We start from the raw sequence: 27,772 nt of genomic DNA, 5'->3' as shown, positions 1-27,772 counted from the left end.
CATTCCAGGCCGTGAAAATCTAACAAAAAGAAGAGGCGGGTGATTTACAGACTGCTGCTCTGACTGGCTTCAGAACGCGTCATTGGGCTACTTCGGGGACCATTGGGCTTTTGATTCAACGTGCGGCATATGGCTGATCTCTTTCATTCGAAATCATATGTTTATATACCTCTATAGCAACCCTGAGTGCGAGCGATGTTAGTTTCACTTTAAGACGGGCAATAATCGAGCTTTCTTAACGTTGCTTTCAAAATCGTCATTGTGGGGAACGTTCAGTCGTGCAGAGTAAGGAGAAGTGTAGACTGGGGCTTCCGGTGTAAAACAGGCTATCTTTATGAAATCCATCGAAGTGCGGAACTACTGCTATCGACTCATTCTCCTCCATATTAACATAATCCATTGTTATCCGAGATGATATCCGCTACCAGCTGAAACGTTGCTACGATCGGACACACCTGGGATAGCCAATAATCTAAAAGCCAAGCAAGCCCAGCTCCATACAGTTGCAAATTCAGTTTACTGGAAATAGCCTACATCAGTCCTTTGATGGGATCTTTTTTTGCCGGTAATATAGAAGAGAAGCCATTCCTGTGGGTTTTATTTCATGGGGATGTGTTCAAGACAAGAGAGAATACAGAAAGACGTGGATATCGTTATTCAAAGGTCCAAGGCAGAGAAAGACTGCCTATTCTCTGGTGAGTTCGTTTACAGTGTAAATGTGACCCACCCAGGCTATACGGTTGCATGTTGCTGTATGTTGATAATTAAAAATACACACATTTAATGTGACATCTTCTAGACCGGACAGTCGCCCCTATCGTGACATATTCATCTATTAATAGCAAAGTAAATGTTGCATTCGAGAGGTGTGCGCGGTGATGATTAAATTGGGAAAACCCAGACACCGCTATAGCCTGTCATTATATGTTTGTCTGGCAAAACATTTATAGTCTAGGCCTTGATACCGAATACACGGGAATAGAATAGACTGGATAGGAACATTAATATGCTTGTCATGAATACACTAAATGCATCCCATTTAAAATAACCGGGCGACATTATTAAATACAACACAATTCCAGTCTAGTCTAGTCTAGTTCGTTTGCAATAGAACATTACAGATCTACCGGACATATTTGTTGGGTAAATATTATATTGGCCAACAATTCACCATCCTTTACATATTTTGTCAGTCAGTGGAAAACCATTTTGATGTTGCTATGGAAACTGCACTTGTTGAAAGGGACTTTTTTCTCTTCTGTGGTGGTGGCCTCGCGTGTATCTTCCTATTGTGTACCTCCGTTAATATAACGGTCGTCCACTGACAAGTTGTACTTTCTACTCTTATTTATTTCAGATTTCAGATACACCGACGCCACATTCACCTTCACGTATTCCAAAGGCTCCAGAAGGTACAGTAAAACGTTCTCCGATTGCTGGTATCCATCATTCTGTTCCTAACAGGCTGCACTGAGTTCTACTAGGCCACATCATGATGGATCTGCTATGGTTTTCATCAGTACTGGCTCACTTGTAGTGGTACGTCATGTGAATGGTTTGCATTGAAAATGATAGGGATTGCACTTACTGTATTTGTTAGATGAAAACGTTATATATTCTATCCTATGGTAAATCATAGTTTACTTGGTGTGTGTTGTGGACCTCTTTTAGACCCCCCCCCCGACAGTCCTCTTGCTTGCCACAAATGAACTGGCGCTTTCAGGACCACCAGTCCTTGTTTTGATAAATACGCACATTTCAGGCTGTTCTGGTCTTAACCAAGAGGATCTAGCATGGGTCACTGGATCACCACCACACACATGCAATAATGCACAATGTAGGCATGTGTGGGATGTGCAGAGTACTGCTGCCCTGGTACTTTATGATGTAGGTGTGTTTGGGATGTGCAGAGTAATGGCTGCCCCGGTTCTTTATAATGTAGGCCGGTTTGGGATGTGCAGAGTACTGCTGCCCTGGTACTTTATGATGTAGGTGTGTTTGGGATGTGCAGAGTAATGGCTGCCCCGGTTCTTTATAATGTAGGCCGGTTTGGGATGTGCAGAGTACTGCTGCCCTGGTACTTTATGATGTAGGTGTGTTTGGGATGTGCAGAGTAATGGCTGCCCTGGTACTTCATGTCTGCTAGCTCATAATGAATCCCAAATTACTTTCTATTCCCTACATAGTTCACTACATTTGATCCTTTATATAAAAACTAGGGTGTCTTTTGAGACAGAGTCCAAAACTCCCTCCAGGTCTACACTTCATACTTCCCAAGTCTGCCAAATCACTTCCATCTTCTGGACTTCAGTCTGCTCTGGCTTGCAGTGTGGGTATGTGTGTGTGTGTGAAGGTGTAGCTGGGTAGATGAAGGGAGGTTGTTCACCTCAGGCAAATTCTTGTGTGTATGTGTACACCAAATGGGGAAATTGTGTAATCTGTGTGGGTTTGTGTGTTGTGCTTAATCAAATACTACTATTCTCTATGGTTTTCCTTGCACATGATGTATGTAATGTTGAATAACCAAAGAGTGGAGTATTTTTTCTGTAAGCAAATATTATTGATTAGGGTTTATAGGAGGATGGGTTATTCATCAATTTTAATGAAGTTCATTTAAATATATGCATGAACTGAAAGCAGTGTGGTCTCAGTGTGAATAATGTGACGGTCTAGATCAGTATTATATTATCAGTGTATGTAAAATGCTACTACCATTACTACTATTACTATTAATACTACCATCACTACAACTACTGCCACTACTACTACCATTACTACTACTAATACCACCACTACTACTACCACCACCACCACTACTACTACCACCACCACTACTACTACTACTACCACCACTACAACTACTACTACTACTACTAATCCCACCACTATTACTACCACCAACACTACTACTACTACTACTTTTACTACAACTAACACCACTACTACTCTTACTACTACTACTACCACCTCTACCACCCCTACTATTATTGCTGTTAATACTACCCCCACGACTACTACTAACACCACTACTACCACCACTAATACTACTACTACCACCACTCCTACTAGTACCACTACTACTACCACTACTACTACAACTACCACCATTACTACCACCACTATTACTACCACTAATACTACTACTACCACCACAGCCACTACTACCACCACCACTACTACTACAACTACCACCACCACTACTACTACCACTAATACTACTACTACCACCACAGCCACTACTACTACCACCACCACTACTACCATGACCACCACCACTACTACTACCGCTACTACTACCATGTCCACCACCACTACTACTACCGCTACTACTACCACCACTCCTAGTACCACTACTACTACCACCACAACTTCCACTACTACTACCACCACTCCTACTAGTACCTCTACTACTACTAATACTACTACAACTACAACCGCCACTACTACCAACACTATTACTCCCACTACTACTACTCCTATTACTATTAATACTACCACCACCACTACTACTACTGCCACCACCAACACTACTACTATTAATACCACCACATCCCCTACTATTAATACTACCACCAATACTACTATTCAAGTTTCAAGGTTTATTTGTCAAATGCACCAAACAACACAGCGCCACCCTGCACAATGAAATTCTTGTGACATGGCACCCGACAACTATGTAGTGAGAGTTAAGAATAATAATTTATGAGCAAATATATAGCCAGACAAAAATATAAAAAAAATAAAGCAACAATATTAATACTACTACCACAACTACAACAAACAATACTACTACTACTACAACTACTACTTCTACTACTATAACAACTACTACTGCTAGTACTACTACTACTACTACCATTACTACTAAAACAACTTTTACAACTACAACAACTACTACTACAACTACAACAACAATTACTACCACTATTATCACTACCACCAGCATTATTACTGCAGTTAATAATTTTTGTCTTCGTTGCTGATGCTCTCTTTGACTGGCATTTTCTATGGTTTATTAACTTTTTTGCCTTAAATTTCATCTTAAACGATTGAATGACATTTTCAGTTGTTTTCAATTATGGAGATTAACTTGGCCAGTAAAGAACTTTCCACTTTTTGGCTATGAAAACCCCCAAGTTGCTATGCAGCATGATTATTTCGCTATATGATAGTGTCATCCAGAGATTGAAGGCTTTTGCCTTTATTTTGGCTGACATTTCTTTTCAGTACACTTCAAGAACTCAACCTGCTGCTGCCATCAGCCGTTGCATCAATGACGACAAGTGGGCCAGTTTCAGTGGCAGCCATTCAAGCTCAAGGCATAACACCCCTCAACCTTATTTCACTGATAGTATTGGTATGATGATCATATTTTTTCTTTCCTAAACTCCTTTTTATTATGTTCCAAACTGTCTTTTTTGGTAGTGATATTTATTTTTTGGTACATTCAAATAACATTAAATTGATCAGACATACAGTGTGGACATTGTTAATGTTGTAAATGACTTGTAGCAGGAAAGGGCTATTTGTTTATGGAATATCTACATAGGCGTACAGAGGCCCATTATCAGCAACCATCAGTCCAGTGTTCCATTGGTACGTTGTGTTTGCTAATCCAAGTTTATCATTTTAAAAGGCGAACCTACCATATGACCCAGTCTCAGGGAGGAGAGTGTTGGGATCCATCATGTGATCCAGTCTCAGGGAGGAGAGTGTTGGGATCCATCATGTGATCCAGTCTCAGGGAGGAGAGTTTGGGATCCACCATATGACCCAGTCCACGTGATACATGTAACTACTGGATGGGGCAAGGCTCCATAGCTTGTAGTCAAACAGATTGGACGTCAGTGGTCTTTGTGTGGCAACCACATGAACCGAGGCCGTTATTTCATCAAAGCAATTTCTCCGCATTGCTTCTGAAATGCTTTCATTGTATATGTCACTGTAACAGTACATTTGTCTTCTTGGAACAGAGCTGTACCCAGATGAGGTAAGGATCCCAGGAATGTGAAGAACTTAACCATACTCAGATACAGTTGCTTGTCCTGGGTCTGGGTGGAGTAGAGGTTGGACATTTGAATGAGGATGTCTCTTAGGGTGGGTAGAAACATTAGGAAAAGATCCATTGGTTTGGGTTACACATTCTGCAGCATTTGGGCTGTATACAATGTGTTTTGGAATCACAGAGGTGGCAGGCCTCTTTGAACGTTTGAACACACAATCTTTTTTTTGACCACCTGGAGCTTTGCATTTGGCTTTTCTGGTTGGCCCCTATGGCTTATAGAGGCAAATGCCATAACATTTGTGTATACTGCAATGTTTTCACGCTGTACCTTGAAATTGGTAATAAGTGATACATATTTTCAGTTAGCACATTATGTTGGCTATGATTTCTATTATCTAATTTTAGAAGTTAGATTTTCTGTGCTGTTCACACTCAATTGTTTGAAAATGGAATTTCATAATTGCAATTGAAAATGTAGCCAGAAAATCAGGATTCAATATTTTATCCAGATCGTGCAGTGCTGATCTGCGGGCCATCATGAAAATGATGGTTTCTTAACTAAATATTGTATATTACCTAAACGTAAACTTTTTTCATTTAAATGATAACCAACAAAAAGCGACTATATCATCCACATAAGAAAACAAATACCACACACAGTACCTTAGGTACAACTTGAAGATTGATCCATGTCAGTGGATCAGAAGTTATCGGAAGTATTTTCACTCACACTACCCCAGAGAGGACTGAATCTCAATGTAAGCCGGAAACCGCTCTGTTTACAAATTCCCATCAGAGTCACATTGGAATTGGTATTCAGCAGTGTCTCAGGGTTTTACAATAGTCGAAGGTCTTGTAAACAAACACTTTGCGACAACTTGGTGGCGAGTGATGAATATCCGTTTTAACGTTAACCGGTTCCTTACGACAATGTTTTCATACTGAAACGTGTTCACTACATTGTCAAAAGTATGTTTATTACTTTCATGGATTGCACATCTACTACTCAGTTATTTTTGTAGCAAGCTGTTAAACTGTATCACATTATTATTATGCTAGCCGAGCTAACTACTTTGCTGACTGTGGCTGACTTCAGGACCATACTTTTGGCTAGTTAGCCAGCTAACATTAAATACGTGAGGATGTTGATATTATGCTTAATATCAACAATACCTGGACCATGCGGGTGGATAGTTAGCCAGCTAACATTAACAACGTGAGAATTTGAGGGTAGGGCTAGTTATGATTTTGATAATTACTCATGCTTAAGAAAATGCAGATCTTAGCTAGCAATCATTTAAGTCTAACTTGCACATCTGGCAAGAATACTAGGAAAATAACTCCAATACAATGCAGATGATGCATAATATGCCAGATGTTTTACAAAAGTTAAATAAAAATAATATTTCATTTATCACATTACATTTTACCCACGATGGTTAACAGCTCTCCAGGAAAAAAAAAATACTTGCTTTCACCAATGATATGGTTGTCACTGACTGATGATTTAGTGCAATCCCACAACTTGTACTCATCATTTATCAGTTCTTAAAGGGACACTACCATCTAATGGATCAAAACTAACAAGGCTTTGTGCTTTAACCGCCTGGATATATTAATGCAGGGGTGTCCAAACTATTCCACGGAGGGCCGTGTGTCTGCAGGTTTTCACTCTCTCCTTGTACTTGATTGACTAATTAGGTTTCTAATTGGTTAGTTTCTACTCTCACCTGGCTGTGTAGGTGTGAACTGGGAACCAATTTATAGGAAAAACCAAAAACCTGTAGACTCACGGCCTTCCGTGGAATCGTTTGGACACCCCTGTATTAATGGCTGAAAGTGGCTAAAATTCATAACTCAAATTTGTTTTATTAATCCCTTTTACATGGCATCAGTTGCCACGAAGTGTTTTTACAGATACCCCGCCTAATTCCAACAAACTTAGCTCCAACAAACTTAGGAAAGAATTCAGAGGCTCCTTGGTGTGTCCACTCTTCTTCTGGCTGTGCCGGGTGTAGATTAAAAGAGTCCATACCATTTAAGCCCATAACGTTCATTGTTCATGCATGGTATTCAAACCTTCAGATGACCAGTGGGTCAAAACATAACTCATAAAGTGTCAATTAAAATCTCAGTTGGCCGTTCATAACAAGTGGTTCAAAAACATCATAATTACACAGGTTATACAGAGAGCAGAAATTCGTATAATTTAACATATTGGTCAAATTAACTGCCAGCTTTATCGAGAACACCTACTGATGTAATTCAAATGAACCACTGCAGTGCATGGGCCCTGTAACATTTTTATGCAAGTCATTTAGTGAGCTCTCATCTGGAACAACTTATAGTAGTGAATGCATCACTGGTCCACATGGGAATTGAACCCACGTCCCTTACACTAAATGTGCCTTGCTCTTTCAGCTTAGCGACGCAGTAGCCATTTAGTGGGTAGCTAGCAAGAACTTTGCTGCTGTCAACATTTGATCTCCTAAAATGAACATTTGATCTCCTAAACACACATTGTTCAGTCCCTCAGACTGGAATTGAAATAATAGAAGTAGGATAACGTAAAATAACAGACATGCAGACATCTCCTAAGACTAAGTACAATTCCATGGTGCCATGAGAGAGTGAGAAAGAGACAAAAAGAGGAACGAAGATTGAGAAAGAAGGTTGTCGAACCAAAGAAGAGGGAAGGAGAGAGGGACAAAGTGAATAAAAGAGGAAGAGAGGATGAGGGAGAGATAGGGAGGAGATTAGGTAGAGTGAGAGGGAGAGAAGGTGTGGAAGAGAATGAGGGAGAGAGACTGAGGGGGAGAGACAGAGAGAGAGGGTGATATAGGAGAGGGAGAGGGTGATATAGGAGAGGGAGGGAGACAAAGAGAGGGGGATATAGAAGAGGGAGAGAGACAGAGAGAGTGGGGGATATAAGAGAGGGAGAGAGACAGAGAGAGGGGGATATAGAAGAGGGAGAGAGACAGAGAGAGGGGGATATAGAGGAGGGAGAGAGAGAGACAGAGAGAGGGGGGGATATAGAAGAGGGAGAGAGGGCTGCAGTCAGTGTGCCAGACAGGGCAGATAGTTACAGTCGGTGAGTTTAGATCATTTGCGAGGCTCATACTCTTTCCAAGCCTTAAGGTTCGAATGCATACTGAATGTCTCCTGCAGAGCTAGCACACACACACATCAACAAAATGGCAGTTTTCATCAGCCGTGGCCCAAATGGCTTCCAGTTTCGCAATAAAGAGTGATATCAGGATACAATGTTATCATCACACTTGGTGATACAGTATCTCAATGTGTTGAGCCGGTTTGGTTTTTATTGAGATTCGATGTTCCAAACATATTTCTCACCATACAGTATGTCTGCTGCAGAGAGACTAGAGATGGCCGTGAGAAAACATGACTTTAGAATGCCTTGCAAGCAAATACTAGTAAACAGTCTCTGGTAGAAAAGGGAAGTCACATGTTTCCGTTGGCTTATGCACACATACATACCCACTCTATCCAAACACAACAACCTACCAGCTACACCCACAAGGCACCTAGCATGACCATGTAACAGACACTAATTTCGTAGAATCATGCATTTGAGAAAGTGAATCTTTTCTTTTGCTGTATCAAGCATCCAGGGCTGCCATGTGTCCTCAGGGAGACACCAGGGGCGACTCCAGGCTTCCAACACTTTGAATAAAAGATTAACTCAGAGATGGGCTGCATGGGCCTTTCTTTGCTGCCATTTACAAAGCCGAGTTACAGTCAAACCCAAGTCTGAGTCACAGCCATACCCATGTCTGAGTCAAAGCCATACCAAAGCCTGAGGAACAGCCATATGCAAGCCCGAGGAACAGCCATACCCAAGCCTGAAGAACAGCCATACCCAAGCCTGAGGAACGGCCATACCCAAGCCTGAGGAACGGCCATATCCAAGCCTGAGGAACGGCCATATCCAAGCCTGAGGAACGGCCATATCCAAGTCTGAGTCACAGCCATACCCAAGCCTGAGAAACGGCCATATCCAAGTCAGAGTCACAGCCTTACCCAAGCCAGAGGAATAGCCATACCCAAGTCTGAGTCACAGCCTTAACCAAGTCCAAGGAAAAGCCATACCCAAGCCCGAGGAACAGCCATACCCAAGCCTGAGGAACAGCCATACACAAGCCTGAGGAACAGCCATACCCAAGCCTGAGGAACAGCCATACCCAAGCCTGAGGAACAGCCATACCCAAGCCTGAGGAACAGCCATACCCAAGCCTGAGGAACAATCATAACCAAGCCCAAAGAACAGCCATACCCAAGTTAGAGAAGATATGATTTTTGATTGAAATACATTTTGATTAGGCTTGTGATTAGGGTTAAGCGATAGGAAAAATAGGAAATCGTTCGACTGTCCCTCACAAGGATAGTGAGTGTGTGTGTGTTTGTGGATGTGTTTGTGTTTGTGTGTGTGTGTGTGGGTAAAAGGGAAAGGCCTGGTATTACCATCCTCTTGCTGTAGGTGTTCCCACTCCAAAGTGATCCTCCATTGATTTGATGTCAGTCTGAGCAGCCTAGTTGGAATCTCCACTGTACCGACACACAAACAAATTAAGCTCTGTACAGAGTGTGTGTGTGTGTGTGTGTGTGTGTGCGCGTGTGAGAGAAAGAGAGTGTATGTATCTCCACCTTGTGTCTGCATGGCACATACAAGAGGAATAATGGTGTGGCAGTTATTAAAGCATCAACAGTCTCCAGGATGATTCTATACAATATGCTAATGCATTAGCAGTTTACAGTATTACAGTATTAGAATCGTACTACACTGCATTTTTCTAGACTAATAGCAGTAAACGAGATAATTTGCATCAATCTACTATATTAGCTCAGTTCTTGACCTTTTCTCAAGGAGGTGAGATATATTATCGCCTTACACAGGCATTCTACATTTACAGTTTTGGTATTAAGCAGACATGTTTATCTTATCCAGAGTGACTTACAGTTAAGATAGCTAAATGACAGAACACCAATATCACAATTGTTTCAGGGACATTTTTCCTTAAAAGTAATCCAATCCAATATTCTGTCCTGTGATGCTACCAAGTCACCAATGCTCTGCACAGTCTTTGAGCTTTAGCTATTGATCCAAAATTATGTGTTGGTTGCAGCTGTTAAGATGTTCTCTGGAAATAGTTGTTCATAAATATTACAAAATATATATTTTTAACTGACTTGAAATCCGCACTGATACCGATGCGTATGTGTGCATCTGTGTGTATGTACATATGTATATATGTTGAATGAGTGTGTACAAACCTTATGTTTGTATGTTTGTGTATTTGTGTGCATATATATATATATATATATACACATATATATGTACATGCACACACACACAGAAACACATACAAACACAGTACCAGTCAAAGGTATGTGTGTGTGTGTGTGTAGTTGTTCCCATACAAGGTAAATGTTCGTGGTTGATGAGTCTGTGGAGCTAAATCCTGCAAGCCTGTCAACAAATGAAACTCATTTTACTTGAAAAAAAAGAGAGAAATATCGTAAAGGGTCTGTATACTGTTTTCCTGAGATTTGGAAAACCATATTGACCTGCTTTCATCAGATTAGACTTAATCTCAGCCAGAGAAAGGGATAGAAATCTCTGTGCGATATTATCGTTTTTTTGTTCAGAGATTATCTTTGAAACGGTGGAGGTCTTGAGTTTGAAATCTCTTGTGGACATTCTAGTATGTTTGATAAGGCTGTGGTATGTTGAATTAAGTGACATTGATGAGATGTTTGGTGTATGGATCTGGTATTTTTGATAAGGCTGTGGTATGTTGAATTAAGTGGCATTGATGAGATGTTTGGTGTATGGATCTGGTATGTTTGATAAGGCTGTGGTATGTTGAATTAAGTGGCATTGATGAGATGTTTGGTGTATGGATCTGGTATGTTTGATAAGGCTGTGGTATGTTGAATTAAGTGGCATTGATGAGATGTTTGGTGTATGGATCTGGTATGTTTGATAAGGCTGTGGTGTGTTGAATTAAGTGGCATTGATGAGATGTTTGGTGTATGGATCTGGTATGTTTGATAAGGCTGTGGTATGTTGAATTAAGTGGCATTGATGAGATGTTTGGTGTATGGATCTGGTATGTTTGATAAGGCTGTGGTGTGTTGAATTAAGTGGCATTGATGAGATGTTTGGTGTATGGATCTGGTATGTTTGATAAGGCTGTGGTATGTTGAATTAAGTGGCATTGATAAGATATTTGGTGTATGGGTTCGATCAGTATGTGAAGGGCTCAGACAGTGATACCCAACAACACTACCTTAATGGCTCCCTATTCCCTAGTACACTTCTTTTGACTAAAACCTTCCTCAAGAGTAGGGCATTGAGCAGGGAATAGGATGCTACTGGGATGCAAACCAAGTGGAAAAATAATAATATTTAAATATGATTTAAATGATCCAATATGAAAACTTTTTAAATACATTAAGTTTTTGTCATGACTTGTTTTTGGTATTGTTTTGGTATTTTAGTGTATTAAATACATAAGCATATTTGAAATTAACAAAGTAAAAAAATAAAGAGTTTGGTTTAATCTGACACTTCTGTTTAATCTGACAATCACATTTGAAATAGTTTTCCTTTTAAATGTTTGGATATGTTAAAGAACTGTTTATTTGCGTAGGAAATGGGTGGGTGTACCCCACCAAGAGAACATTAACAGTAATGCGAGGACACTGCCAATTGGCCAGCTCATCATTCACTAGTCTTTTCAAATTGGACAGCACGAACTCCTGAAGAGGACAATGTCATTTGTCTGAGCTATTCTCAAACACTTTTTTTTTTAAGTGAGTTTTTCCAATGTTTGTGTTGACCACTCTAGAGGGGTCCTGCTATCATCTTTCCACTGTCAAACACTGGGTTAGGCTAGTTAGAGCTGGGCGCTAACATCTTTCCACTGTCACACACTGGGCTAGTCTAGTTAGGGCTGCACGCTAACATCTTTCCGCTGTCACAAACTGGGTTAGGCTAGTTAGGGCTGGGTGCTAACATCTTTCCACTGTCACACACTGGGCTAGTCTAGTTAGGGCTGCGCACTAACATCTTTCCACTGTCACACACTGGGCTAGGCTAATTAGGGCTGTGGGCTAACATCTTTCCACTGTCACACACTGGGCTAGGCTAATTAGGGCTGTGGGCTAACATCTTTCCACTGTCACACACTGGGCTAGGCTAATTAGGGCTGTGGGCTAACATCTTTCCACTGTCACACACTGGGCTAGGCTAATTAGGGCTGTGGGCTAACATCTTTCCACTGTCACACACTGGGCTAGGCTAGTTAGTATTTTATAAAGATATTTTAAAGTCAGTGGCTGACTGAATTTCACCAAGTTATTTAGTTACCCAAGAAGGTGAGCAGCCATCAACCAGTCCTAAAATGTCTTGGCCTCTGTCATCAGTCATCAAGCCCTTCCTGTTGTGGGCCCGGGAATCAGATCTGGGGTGGATGTGTTCTGTGTTTTGGAGCAGTGAGTTCCTGAGTCTAGTCTCTCTAACCCTTCAAATTAGTCAGCCAATCACCCAGACTGACAAGCTTAGTCAACCAGTATCTGCCTGGACATACTGGCGGTCTGTCTTGAACAGGCTGCTTTTCTACTGCGGTCAGGGTCAGACAACAGTGTTTACAGCTGTGGTGCTAATATCCTAATGTTACACCGCAGTGTTAGTCCTGTGTGAGGGTGTGGGCTGTGTTCTCTCCATCGTTACACAACACCGGCTGGCCTGTGCCACACACCGTCTCTTGATCCTTGACGGTTGCCATGGTTCAGTCATGTCTCCTGTAGAGGCCTCTTGTCAGCAGGCCAGGTGTTCCAGTTGACTGGAGGGTTTAGGGTTCAGACTAAATAAGATCCCTGACACATTTAGACACGGCTCACTTTCAGGACGCACAGTGACACGCCAGCTCTTGCCTTTGCGGTTGCCCTGTGCTGTTAGTTCAAAACGGTTTAGCTGGTGGCCAATTAGAGGAGGAAAAAAACAGAAAGAGATGAGTGTGCTGGGGACCGGACCACATCACTTCGTCGTTCCCCTGTGAGGGCTTACCCTCTTAACCCACCTGACCTGCCCCTTTAAAAGGTTTTCCAAGGCAAACAGAGAACCAGCCACATGGGACGTCCCATATCTGCGCTGCTGTTCATTTGTCAGAGACTAGCAGTGGTCTGCAGAGTATTCCCATAAAATTATTACACTCCGTGCAACCAGAGCAGGCCGGCATCAGTGAGAGCTGAACGCAGATGAGTTTGTGGAGGCCTGCAATTTCTCCTTTTCCCATATTCCTTGACATTTAAATCCCGCTGGCCTCAGCGAGATACGACCATGCTTCTGCTGGAACGTGCTGAGATGTGTGAGTGTAGGTAGACTTTACAAGGGTGAATCAGCAGAAAAGTACACTTCGAGTTACACGGTTACTTTAAAGTCACCATGTGACCTGCAGTAGGGCATTTTACACCAGTGATAAAAAAACACAAGTAAATTCAGGGCTGATTTCTGTGGGACAGCAGTCGGGAACATAAATGCTTATGTAAATTATGAGAAATTATTTCTATACTGCAGATTGATCACAAGTAAACCCAGAGATAGATTATCAATGTGAGAAATGTCATTTATTTCCTTGAAAATAATTAGGAACAGGTTTCCAAAATTATAATTGTGTTGATCTGAATTCCTTGTAGCTGTACTGTATTTTCCCCTCTACAAAACAGATAATTGAGTTACCAGAAAAGGGCCCCAAAAAGCGAGGTTTTAGTGAGTGCCAAAAGAAAATTACCAGTGCAAAAATTATAAGAATTGAAAAAGAAATAGCATTTCAAATCCTCTTCAAATGTGTTTAATAGCAATATTGAACAAGCAGAACATAAACCGAAGGCTAACCAGATCCTCTAAACAACATAATTTTCCCAATTCAGTAATTTTGGTTTTACAATCCTGTTAATATTTTCCCCTTAAAAACATACTCCCGCGTGTGTAGTCACGTGTCTCTGGCCCGTCCAGTCAGCAGCGTGGAAGCCACATGGAGGAGAACTCAAACGCTGAGTCAGCTGAAAAAGGCAGTGTACGTAGTTTGGACACATTTTGGCTTCAGTAAAGACGAACCTAACAAAATGAAGTCAAATGTAAACACTGCAGAAAAACTGTTTCAGCGACAAAAGGTAATACCACCGATCTGTTTCAACACTTGGAGCTTTACTGAATATGAACAGTGCATGGCTCAAAAAAAAAGAGACTGACAAGCGCCCAGCAACAAGTGCCTCCACAAAGCAGGTGTCGATAGCACAAGCCTTTCCTAATGCAACACAAGAATATGGAAATAAATAACTGATGCCATTTGTTACTACATCACGAAGGATATGGCTCCCATAGCTACAGTGGAGCGCAGTGGGTTTAAACACCTCGTTAAACTCTCGACAGAAGATACACTGTGCCATCGCGACCATATTTTCTCTAAACTACGCTCCCAAACATGTACAAAACATGTCGTAAAAAGGTAGCTGCTGAATATGTCTGTTCAGCACTTTGCAGCCACATCTGATCTCTGGTCAAGTAGGACGATGGACCCATACTGGAGCCTTACTTTGCACAACATTGATGATGAATGGAAGCTGCGCAACAGATGCCTTGAGACAGCTTATTTTTCAGTCAATCACACGCATCAGAGATGATTGCACAGGGCCTGAGAGATATGCTTTCTGTGTGGGAACTTATAGAAGAAAACCTTGTGGCCTTAACGACAGACAACGACGAATCATATACAGGTGCTGGTCATAAAATTTGAATAACATCAAAAGGTTGATTTATTTCAGTAATTCCATTCAAAATGTGAAACTTGTATAATTTATACATTCATTCCACACAGGCTGATATATTTCAAGTGTTTATTTCTTTTAATTTTGATGATTATAACTGACAACTAATGAAAACCCCAAATTCAGTATCTCAGAAAATTAGAATATTGTGAAAAGGTTCAATATTGAAGACACCTGGTGCCACACTCTAATCAGCTAGTTAACCCAAAACACCTGCAAATGCCTTTAAATGGTCTCTCAGTCTAGGTCTGAAGGCTACACAATCATGGGGAAGACTGCTGACTTGACAGCTGTCCAAAAGACGACCATTGACACCTTGCACAAGGAGGGCAAGACACAAAAGGTCATAGCTAAAGAGGCTGGCTGTTCACAGAGCTGTGTCCAAGCCCATTAATAGAGAGGCGAAAGGAAGGAAAAGATGTGGTAGAAAAAAGTGTACAAGCAATAGGGATAACCGCACCCTGGAGAGGATTGTGAAACAAAACCCATTCAAAAATATGGGGAAGATTCACAAAGGGTGGACTGTAGTTGGAGTCAGTGCTTCAAGAACCACCACGCACAGACATATGCAAGACATGGGTTTCAGCTGTCGCATTCCTTGTGTCAAGCCACTCTTGAACAAGACACAGCGTCAGAAGCGTCTCGCCTGGGCTAAAGACAAAAAGGACTGGACTGCTGCTGAGTTATATTCTCTGATGAAAGTAAATTTTGCATTTCCTTTGGAAATCAAGGTCCCAGAGTCTGGAGGAAGAGAGGAGAGGCACATAATCCACGTTGCTTGAAGTCCAGTGTAAAGTTTCCACAGTCAGTGATGGTTTGGGGTGCCATGTCATCTGCTGGTGTTGGTCCACTGTGTTTTCTGAGGTCCAAGGTCAATGCAGCCATCTACCAGGAAGTTTTAGAGCACTTAATGCTTCCTGCTGCTGACCAACTTCATGGAGATGCAGATTTCATTTTCCAACAGGACTTGTCACCTGCACACAGTGCAAAAATATGTTTTTTGTATTGGTCTTAAGTAGTATTCTAATTTTCATAGATACTGAATTTGGGATTTTCATTAGTTGTCAGTTATAATCATCACAATTAAATGAAATAAACATTTGAAATATATCAGTCTGTGTGTAATGAATGAATATAATATACAAGTTTCACTTTTTGAATGGAATTACTGAAATAAATCAACTTTATGATGATATTCTAATTTTATGACCAGCACCTGTATATACACTGTTTATATGCGTGTATATATATATATATATACTGTGTATATAGCAAATAAACTGTTGTAAAATGTTATATAACCTAAATTACATTTTCTCTACTTATAAATGACCTTTGTTTATTCTGAGAAAACACTTTGAGGACACAAGTGTGTTCAGACCACATGATAAATCCAGTCAAGAAATGTCTTCCAGCACTAACATCACCAGGAAATAGGACTTGAGGTGGGACTGAGCCAGCTGTAGCAGGGACGTAGAGGCCTTGTCCACTCCTCTCTGTTGCTTGTAAGCTGATTAACGGGCTTTACAGTTTCTTGTACCTTGCTTTGTATGGGGACAGGACCAAGGATTTAAAACACCTCAGAATTATAGGTTTTTACACATCAGGATGGTAATCAATGAGGACAGCAGATATTTTGTTTGATTACCACCTTGTCTCCCATATAACCAAATCAGGCTCCGCTTGTGGTGAAGATTAACATGACATTTCAATGCACAGTTCATTTGTTTGGGCTGGTTGGTTGACAGTACGGAGTGGGTTGTTAAGACCCTTCTAAGCTTACCACATGTTTTCATACTAGAGCAGTCCTTAAACCTCTTCTATGCCTTTTTGCCTCTTTTGTCTGTTCTGCTTCAACTTTTGTGAATACAGTGTAGATGACCTGTTGTGGATGGAACCCTATAACCATGTGTGCATTTTATCTAACCCTAACCCTTTTCCTAACCATCCATCCACTGATTCTCCTCAAATGCAACAGTACATTTTCTGAACCTACTGTGTGTACATTCTCCTAATCTAATAGAAAAAGTAAATACTAATTTGACTAAAGCTGTATCCCATAAAAAAAAACAAAAAAAACGATTGACTGGACAGCAGTAAGATGGTGAGATCTTGTAATAAATCTGTAAGAGGGCTTCACGAGGGAGAGACATACTGCGAGAAGTGCTGATGGTAAGAAACACAGCATTGGTGTGATAGGGAAAGAGGTGTGTAGCTGCCTTCCTTCAGTGCACACACACACACACACACACACACACGTACGCACACCCACACCCACACGCACAGCTGTGGAGTCAGAGAGGTAGCTTTACACCTGGTTGTCATCAGTTTGTCAGATGTGTGTTCTGCCTACATCGCAACATTCACATCTCACCGGAACCAGTGGTTTGGTTTACTGACATCATCAGTATCGGTCATTACCCTGAACCACGTCCCTCACTCTGGGACTGCAGTGGCCTGTGTTTTTGTTACGTCTACTGTGCTTTTTCTCCATTCATTTAGAATGTTTTGTCACTTGTTTGTTCATTGAACGGACCCCGTTAGTGCATAATATTTTGAATTATTCAGTATGCAGCAAATATATTCCATGTATCCTATGTCTTTGGAAGTATTATAAATGATGGGTATGGTTCTTGCAACTCACTGGGGATCTGGGTTCGATTCCAACTGGGGTCGGGGTCAGTTTAGTTTGTAACGTATGGCTATGGATGTGTTTTGTTGGCTTATATATGTGTTATGTGTAATACAATAGCATGTATTATCCATAAGCATGTATGTGTGACATTTATATGGATGTGCATTACATGCTTATGAATGTGTAACATATTATCATGGCTGTTTAATACGTATTTATAGATGTGTAACATTCTTACCGATGTGTATTGCATTCTTATGTGTGTATGCCAATGGATGTGTAATACATGCTTATGGATGTGCAATGTATGGTTAATGAACATACAGTACAGTTAATCTATAATTTGTTACTTAATATACTTCCACTATGTTCTCAGAGAGAGACCTTGTCATTAATGTGTGGCTTATTATGACTCAGCTTAATGTCTGCCGAGGGCTTATTTGAATAATGTGTATTTTAAACATTTACCTGGGTTGGTCTGTTTCCTGTTCCATGTGTTGTGGTTTTCAAAGCTCCCCAGGGCGGAGGGGCTCCACTGAAACCATTTTTGAAGAGTTTCTGCTTCTTCCTCTTTTCTCAGCTATTCTGCCTCCTGGTACAAATGCACAGAAGGCAGATTCCCATTGTAGCCTTCATGCTAAAAATACAGCATGATTAGACTTTTATGTTCCTTCACTGAGCGGCTGACATGTTACTCCGTGCTAACCGTCGGGCTGGATCCGTGCCCGTATTCCAAATGGCAACTGTTTTCCTACGTTGTGAACTACTCTGTTCAAGGGTCCGGTGGGGCTGCGGAGCCCTGGTACACTATGAAGTGTGCTGCTTGGGTCTTGTGCCGTCTCTCACAAGCCCCTTGCTGCTGGAAGGATAACTCATTTAGAGGATTGAAAGTTTGATTGAGCCGGCCTCAATAAGAATAATGTAAATTAGATTCGGTTTGTCGTTAATAAACACCAGCTCTGAGTTTTCTCTGGAAACTTTTGCGGTGGCCACTGATGTTTAACAGGAAGTGTAAAGCAGAGTGTGAATTAGTGAAGGCACACATTCCATCTTCATAATTTATGACATTGACCTATATGGGAAGAGCCAATTAACCAGGGTCTGTGTGAACCTGTGTCTGAAACCGCCGTTAATATGTAGAATGGCAGAGGTACATAGTTTCTCTCAACATTGAAAACACATCTATGTTCTCCTCTTCTGAGAAACACATATCAGGTCAATGCACTGTGCCACCATCAGCATAGACGGCGCTGTGTTTCAGTGGGGGTGGGGTGGGGGGGTGGGGGGGTCGAGGACGAGGCTCTCCGTTGGAGGTTAGCTGTCTGCTGACATGCCTAATGGAGCTTCTATTGAGCCACACTGAGCTGCTCAGATTGGCAGTTTCCCTGGCTCCAGTGCCGAATGAGCATCACGTTTATTGGGAGCTAATTTGAAATACACAAATGCTGGTCACACCAGAGACAGTAATGTACTTCATGCAAAAGCCTGTGTCCCATTCTTCATGCAAACACTGTGATATAAAATGTATTGCAATTACATTGAAGTTGATATGCAGGTATTTAATAAAAAATCTGCTACAAATACTCAAATGTAGGAAATAAATGCAAATGATATAGTTATTATAATATAAATATTGACAGTATTGCCAACCATTCCTGTTTTTAAATAACCATACATATACAATATATATGGTATACCACCCAAGGCTACATTAAACACCTGCCTTAGTCTAAGCTTACCACATGTTTTCATACTAGAGCAGTCCTTAAACCTCTTTTCTATGCCTTTTTGCCTCTTTTGTCTGTTCTGCTTCAACTTTTGTGAATACAGTGTAGATGACCTGTTGTGATAACATCCCAATCTGAATATCCTTTATTCACCTTTAACTGCATGTACACATATCCAGAATGTTGTGTAGAGGTGGTGTAAAGTTATGGCCAGTGTTAGATAACATACAGGGACAAAATACATCAAATCTATTTTGACATAGAGTACATTAACATACAGTTCACTAAGGGGTGAGCATATGAGTTAATTAAATATGAGCTGTAAGAGTATAACATATCCTTTCATTTCGATGTTGTTTTGATACAGGGATATTATGTGTAAATGTTTTATACCTTCTCCCCCAGGGTGACCTACTCCGTGCACGTTTCTGACGACTACCCAGGTAAGGACTGTGTACACTCCTCACTGCCTTACATGACTTATCAAGACTGTCTACACTCCTCACTGACTTTAATGACTTATCAGGACTGACTACAGTCCTCACTGACTCACATGACTTATCAAGACTGTCTACACTCCTCCCTGACTTGCATGACTTATCAAGACTGTCTACACTCCTCACTGACTTGCATGACTTATCAGGACTGTCTACACTCCTCGCTGACTTACATAACTTATTAGGACTGTGTACATTGTACACTGACTTGCATGACTTAGCAAGACTGTCTACACTCCTCACTGACTTACATGACTTATCAAGACTGTCTACACTCCTCACTGACTTGCATGACTTATCAAGACTGTCTACACTCCTCACTGACTTGCATGACTTATTAGGACTGTCTACACTCCTCGCTGACTTACATAACTTATTAGGACTGTGTACATTGTACACTGACTTGCATGACTTATCAAGACTGTCTACACTCCTCACTGACTTACATGACTTATCAAGACTGTGTACACTTCTCTCTGACTTACATGACTTATCAGTACTGTCTATACTTCTCATTGATTTACATGACTTATTAAGACTGTCTACACTCCTCACTGACTTGCATGACTTTTCAGGACTGTGTACATTCTACACTGACTTACATGAGTTATCAGGACTGTCAAAACTCCTATCTAACATACATGACTTACCAGGACTGTGTACTCTTTTCATTGACTTACATTTTATGTGTGAGTGGGGTAAATACAATAGATGATTTAGACTGGCTTGGAGTGCTGCTCAGCATCTGGTACAATCAGTTTTACAATGTGAAATAACCTGCTTCTAAATACCTTGGGAGAACATCACAAAATGAACAGGACCGATTTTTATGTCACCTGGCTAACAGACACATTTCTAAAGACAAGGTGCCATGATGCCTGCTAACATTCTAAAGAAGTTGTTGACGCCTTTCCTCGCAACTCAGTCCTGTCATCAAGCATCCAATAACACCATTGTCTCATAATCACTAGTTTCTGAAAGCACAGTGTTAGAAGTAGTGCATTATAAAGGGAATAGGGTAGCATTTGGGAATTATTATGTCACTGTGATAGCTGCTTCGGGATGTGTCATGCAATGTAACTTAATATGCATGAAATATGTATTCCTTACAGCTCTCTAAGTTGGGAAGTGAATAAAGGTTGCATTGGGATGGATGTTTAAAGGACCAGAGAAGCTTGGGATTTCAAATAATATGCAGTGGAACGAATGGCTGTCTACTGTGCTTTTGTACAACTATTTCACACTTCACATTCTCTAGTCCACAATTCCTGACCATATTGGGTTGGATAGAAAAGACATCCTATAAAAATGAAACCCATTTCACAGAGCGGCATATCGTTGAAGGTCTTTAAATAGCTTTAATCCCATGGATGGACAACCTTAGGACTCTAAAATATGATTCCATCTTAATTTTTTTTGTTTTCTTTTTTAATATTTTGGGGAAATGTAAAAATATCCACCATTTGAAAATATTGCTTTTCTTCTAAATAGCCTAAATTCTTTATTGGTGCTTGTTTTTTTGTTGTTATTTGACTGAGACCCACATGAAAATAAATACCTCTCAATATTTATTAGGTAGGATGCTTACATCCATTTCAAGATTTGATGCGTTATATGTTCAGAAATGCCATTGGGCACACCACTGTTGTAAAGAGTGGTTATTTGAATATTTTTGGCCTTCCTGTCAGATTCAATGAGTCTTGCCATTCTCCTCTGAACTCTCATTTACAAGGTGTTCTCACCCACAGGACTGTAGTTCATTGGGTGTATTTTGTTCATTGCACCACCCTCTGTAAACTTTAGAGACTGTAGTGCGTGAAATTCCCAGGAGGTCAGCTGTTTCTGTGATGTTGGAACCACTATGTTTGGCGAAAAAAGTCATATGACCTTCAAAGTTGCTTAAATTGTGTCTTTCAAATTCTAATGTTTGGTCGAACAACAACTAAACCTCTTGACCATATCTACATGCTTTATATATTGATTAGCAACCATTTACTGTTTGGCTATTGGCGTTAACGAGCAGGTGTATATACATAATAAAGTGGCCGGTGAGTGTATGTTGTCTACTTTATGTTAAGAAATGTGTCCAAATAACGTGCTATGCTTTACATTGGTAGCTCAGAGATATAATGTAATAGGAAAAACCCAAGGTCAAATGTAGTCAACATCCTGGTGTGTCCTCTCTGTGTATATACCCAGCAGTGAACCTAATTTCCTTTTTCTCATGTTCCAACCCAGACAACACCTATGTATCCAACTCTGAAAACGACGATGAAGTTCTAGTCACCCGAGACCCGATCCCAGTCATCTTTCACAGAATCGCTACAGGTATTTCTGTTAGGCTCTATCCATCCTGTATTCTCCAGACCGTATTACCTGACAGGCTGGCAAACAACATTTAACCATTCAGGGTTGATGTTCTTTTCTATTCACATACTTTTATATTTGATTGAAGGCTGCTACATTTTACAATTGCCTTCTAGTTTAACTGGCGCTCTTATCCAGAGAGACTTGACAGTTACTGATAACACATTCGTAGAAAATAAATGCTTTCCCAAGTTGGTGCAAGCAGGAAAATACATGTTTTTGTGAGAGGTCTGGCACTGTAGGTAATTAGCATTGCTATGTATACCCATTCTACAGGGATTGGATGCTAAAAATTTAGCCTAAAATTTAATCTGAGGGAGCAAACAGTACCATTTCACCAATGTAGTGCACTGCATCTGACCACCTTTGCCATTCGGGACACGCCCTAGTAAACAATGTGAGGACATTATTTTAGGTGTGTCATCTATTATCATCAGTGATCTTTTTTTCATAGGACAATCTAGTTTGTTTTTAAAGGAAGCATGTTTGTATTCTCCTGGTGTTTCTATAGTTTCTGTCACTTCATGAAATGAAAGGAGGGCAGAGGCACTACCACCATTTTTGCAGATGCTCCATATGGCTGGTATACATCTGTTGGTGAATTCCCTCTTTTGAAAACAATGCAGTTTTATTGAAATGTTAGCCGTCGGTGCATGTTATAACCCTTTATAGACCTCCAAGTTCATGTACCACTTTAGTAGGTGATATCTTCGAATAACATGTAGATAAATCAAGCTGACACCCAAGCAATGGAGTTTTTAGACGTTTTTAAATTCAGTGATCTTTATTTTAGCAAATAAATTAGCCTTCCCGCAACCATGTCCATACCTTAGTGATTTCCCAGGGGGCTAATTGTAGAAATATCCTCTATTGTTAATGTAGCCTTGTCTGACCATAACTGTATATTTTTCACAGTTTTGACTCCCACAGAGCAAAAAGTTATTGAAATGTTCTGTATTGACTTAGTTCTGTATTGGCCCCTCAGATCTTCCGTCCCTGGCCTTTTTGTCGTCCCAAAGGTCTGAACAAAAAGGTTTAGTGAGGCCTCTGTCTGCCAGTATAGTCCGATCCTTCGGAACCGCCAGCTGGAATATCTGAGGGACCCATAAACCTTTTTAGCTATGATTTTTACACAATGTGTTAAGATACGTTTTGTGTTTTAAGTTTTGTAATTTACATTTTATTTTACAATTGTAATTGTTATTCAAATGCATAGGTCTGTCAAACCACTTTTATAACTATTTTATTATTTTGTATTTCTTTGTCTACATGTAACTCAGTCTATCCTTTTTAATAGTATTATGTCTATCCAGGCTAATAGTATTATGTTTATATGTATATGTGTGTGTGTTTCCATGTGTGTTTGTGTGTGTGTGTATGTGTTTGCACATCGCCAATAGAGATTAGGATCAACAATGACGCCAGCTGCTGCCTGTCTATCTCCAAGTCAAAACTTCAGTTAGACAAAAACCAGGTGATGCTTGTCTCTCATTTACTAAAGACAAATTATAAAAGGGTAATTCATGCTTATTACAAGTAATAAAGAATTGTAACAATGTTATAACCTGTTATTATCATCTCCCAGTGCCACTATGCCATAGAGGAGGACTCTGATGGGGATGCTGACTCTGAGGAGTTTTACTATGGATGCCAGGTAAACCCTTTCCTATTTTCCTTAAAAATTATTTTTTTCACTGAAGGACTTCCTGATTTCCCATGTACACACACGCGTGCGCGCACACACACACACACACAAACAAAATGGATGTCAGAAGAATCATTCCTCATCTCCTCCTAAGCCTCGGCTGTAACAATTAACCGCTAGATCACCCCCTCTAAGCCTCAGTCAAAGAACATCTCCTTGGGCCAGATTCCCACACACAGATAGAGCCTAGGCCTGGACTGAGAGAAAAAACACTTTCCAGAATGCTTTTTAAGTCACAGTCAAAGCAATGTATGTGTCCAGGAAGCCTACCCCAGGCTTCAGGGCCAGTTCTGGGTAGGGCTCAATTCCATTTAAATTTCTCTCTATTCCAATTGAAAATGTTTCTTACTGTAAAGGATTGAAGGGATTTTGGTGTACTTTGTTGTGTTCCTGTAAGAAAAACTAGAAATGTTGTTGCTCACAGAAAAAATAGCAATGAATCCTTTTGACACCAAAAATAAACAATTATAGGCTTTTTATAATAGGTTCTGAAAGTTTACTACAGCCTCTAGATCCGTGTTTCTCAACCCTGCTCATGGACGCCCCCCCCGCTCCGTCCTGCACGTTTTAGATCTCTCCCTGCCCTAACATACCTGTTGTAGCTCATGAAGGACTTGATGATGGGGACGACGACGACGACGACGACACACTCACACTGCTGTAGGCAATGGGTCTGACAAGTTAATTTAAAAGTTTCAATACATCACAACATATCCATTGCTAGCTGGATCACAGGGCTGGCAGATCAAACATCAGTTGTGTCGGCACAGGTGAAACACAGGTCGACCAACGAGGAGGATTCCAATCAGTTCATGCCAACGTCAAACTTTTAAATTGAAATGGAAAATGAAATAAGATTAATAAGGGCAATAAGAATAACTGCTAATAATGGAGTGAGAAGAACCAGGAGCTTTAAAGGTAGGCCGGAAATCAAACCTCCCGCCACGTCTTCCACCTGGGCATGTAGCCACCTGATTTCATGGCAGATTTCCTCAAAGTAGTTCTGGAAGACTCATTAAATATAAAGCACTTTTGTGTTTTCATTCATTTTCTGTCAGCCTGCTCAATGAGGGGCCTGTGGCTCATTCTTCACTCACCAGTAGGAAGTTTCCATCACCTAAATGAATGCAGTCACAAGTGACTTCCCTTTATATGGAAATATATAGTTGTTCTGATGATTGACCTGCTCTCCTTTACTCGACTCTCTAATACCTCTCCTCACTTTCACACTCTCTCTCACACTCTCTCCCTCACTCTACTTTCTCATCAATCTCTACTTACTCTCTCACTCTGTCTAACTGGTTAATCATGTCTGGCCCTCCCTCATTCGTCACAATTTGTTGATTGGTTAATTCTGTCTGTCCCTCCCTCATTTGCCACTGTCTGTTGATTAGTGAATTCCTTTTGGTATTTTCTGAAACTGTATTTAATTTGACAGATTAGTGTTTTTAATTTTAGATTATGATGCACAATAAGTTGCTAGATGCCGTCCCTAATGCAGTGTCAGTCACTGTACTATGGTCATCTGATTCTGACGGATGCCCCACCTGCTTGGTGCTCAGGGAAATATGTCACATCAACAGCTGTTGTAGGTCAATTTACTGTATCTTTTATCTGATCATTTAGCATAGCGCCCAAAGTAATGAATCACATTCACCTGGTGTCCCAGATCTACATCATTCACCTGGTGTCCCAGGTCTGCATCATTCACCTGGTGTCCCAGATCTACATTATTTCACCTGGTGTCCCAGATCTACATCATTCACCTGATGTCCCAGGTCTACATCATGCACCTGGTATCCCAGGTCTGCATCATTCACCTGTTGTCCCAGGTCTACATCATTCACCTGGTGTCCCAGGTCTACATCATCCACCTGGTGTACCAGGTCTTCATCATTCACCTGGTGTCCCAGGTCTGCATCATTCACCTGGTGTCCCAGGTCTACATCATGCACCTGGTATCCCAGGTCTGCATCATTCACCTGTTGTCCCAGGTCTACATCATTCACCTGGTGTCCCAGGTCTACATCATCCACCTGGTGTACCAGGTCTTCATCATTCACCTGGTGTCCCAGGTCTGCATCATTCATCTGGTGTCCCAGGTCTACATCATGCACCTGGTGTCCCAGGTCTACATCATGCACCTGGTGTCCCAGGTCTACATCATGCACCTGGTGTCCCAGGTCTACATCATTCACCTGGTGTCCCAGGTCTACATCATTCACATGGTGTCCCAGGTCTACATCATGCACCTGGTGTCCCAGGTCTACATCATTCACCTGGTTTCCCAGGTCTACATCATTCACCTGGTGTCCCAGGTCTGCATCATTCCCTGAGTAGAGAATGAATATAGGCACTATTTGAGACAGGTCCTGGGGCTTGGACTTAAGATCCACAAATGTAGTGGACACTTTCATCTGGACCAGTTTAAAGTTGTGAGTACAAGTGTTTTTATTTTGGCCACACCAGACTTTTTCAAAAGCTTATGGAAAGCATTATATTAACTGACTAGACTGGATGGTAAATATTGACTGGAAGTACGTTAATGCTCTAATGCCTCTGTAACGCTATCATAACAATAACTGTGAGAAGAACTGCATTACAAACACCAATGATGTTGTCAGAAGCGTTTTGTTGTTTGTGTCTTTGCATAGTATGGGGAGGATATAATTGGAACTAGATGCATACTGAAGGATGTGCCTTTTTCCAGTAACAGCAGGTATCAATATTTAAAAGTAAAATATGTATTAAACCATGTGTCCACTTCTGTCTTAAATGTGTCTGGACGGCTGTAGAGTGAATTTGTTCATTTATATAATATCGATTTAATTTCGCTCTTGCTTGAAATGAAGTCAGCCAATGAAACAGAAAATTAAAGATGGCATTGAGTAACAGTAGTTACTTGTTTATAGTTTCTTTTCCCCCAACTATCCCAAATGGCTCACTATTTCCAGAGCTGTGTCTACCGTGGTTAAACTAGTGCTGCTCAATGTAGAAAAGGGGGAGGCTTTTGGGAGGCAGCCAGAGGCACTCCTTTGTTCTTCACAACAGTGTTTGGGACATTCTCATTGAAGCCTCTGGGTGCCACACCGCAAGCTGTCAGCCCTTTTCCATTGGCGTGCTCTTTCAGTGTTTTTGATCTTGCCAGACAAAAGCAAGCAGCTCAGACATTAAGCTGCTGCATGTATCCACTGTCCAGATTTAAAATGGCCCTCTGGCTGTTTAAGGTGTGGATTGACTGGCTATATTTGGATAGACACTGAGATTGGCTGGCTACCATTGGATAGACACTGGGATTGGCTGGCTACATTTGGGTAGACACTGATTTTCTGGCTAAATTTGGATATTAGGTTTGGCTATGCTCAGGTCTAACTTTTTAGGGACCCGTTGGTTTCTTGGGGGATGGGCAAAATACACTTTTGAAACAAGCCTCTATGGTTGACAGCCCCATTGTGGCTATTTATCTCTAATTTGTCTCCGATTGGCCACAGTGTCAGTTGCCCTGTTGTCTCTGTGATAGGCCACCGTGTGTCAGTTGACCTGTTTTCCCTACATGCCAGTCAGGTGACATGTAGCCTCTCTTTAATTGGTCACTGTCAGTCAGGTGACCTGTTGTATCTCTGTGATTAGGTGAACTACGATGGCGAGCTCCACAAGCACCCCCAGCTGGAGGCAGACCTCTCGGCGGTCCGGGAGCTGTATGGACACCACGCAGTATCTCTCAGGTAGCTCTCGTCTCCTTCTTCCTCCTTTCTCTTAGAAAAAAAACATTTGTGGCTCTTTCAGTGCGTAGTACCATACTTGCTAGCTGTTTGGTAACCCTTGACAGCGAGACGACCAATAGGTGAAGCTCTGTATTAATGGAAATGCCCTGGAAACACCTGTGACAGCTGTGAAAACGTGTCCCCACTGCTGATCCAGGTCTGTTTTCTTTAGTCTCTATACAAACCCAGCAGGAAGATGTTGTCTTCCTCCCTGCTGTTA

General features: G+C 41.1%; 1 protein-coding gene across 1 annotated transcript in view; it reads left to right on the top strand.

Annotated features, from left to right (window-relative positions):
* The first annotated feature begins 12 nt into the window (after nucleotides 1–12).
* parp8 (poly (ADP-ribose) polymerase family, member 8) overlaps nucleotides 13–27,772 on the top strand; it is a 47,210-nt gene continuing 19,450 nt past the window's right edge. Inside the window, exons 1-7 of the mRNA XM_010876963.5 lie at nucleotides 13–695; nucleotides 1,358–1,412; nucleotides 19,625–19,662; nucleotides 21,955–22,044; nucleotides 23,484–23,557; nucleotides 23,669–23,737; nucleotides 27,419–27,513. Of these exons, the coding sequence (XP_010875265.1) occupies nucleotides 605–695; nucleotides 1,358–1,412; nucleotides 19,625–19,662; nucleotides 21,955–22,044; nucleotides 23,484–23,557; nucleotides 23,669–23,737; nucleotides 27,419–27,513 (512 nt within the window). The 5' untranslated portion in view covers nucleotides 13–604. The remainder of the gene's footprint in view (nucleotides 696–1,357; nucleotides 1,413–19,624; nucleotides 19,663–21,954; nucleotides 22,045–23,483; nucleotides 23,558–23,668; nucleotides 23,738–27,418; nucleotides 27,514–27,772) is intronic.

This window comes from Esox lucius, chromosome 13 (assembly GCF_011004845.1).
Source record: "Esox lucius isolate fEsoLuc1 chromosome 13, fEsoLuc1.pri, whole genome shotgun sequence".
Lineage (NCBI taxonomy): Eukaryota > Metazoa > Chordata > Actinopteri > Esociformes > Esocidae > Esox > Esox lucius.
The sequence above is the reverse complement of the archived record's forward strand: the minus strand, read 5'-3'. Positions and strand labels throughout refer to the sequence as shown.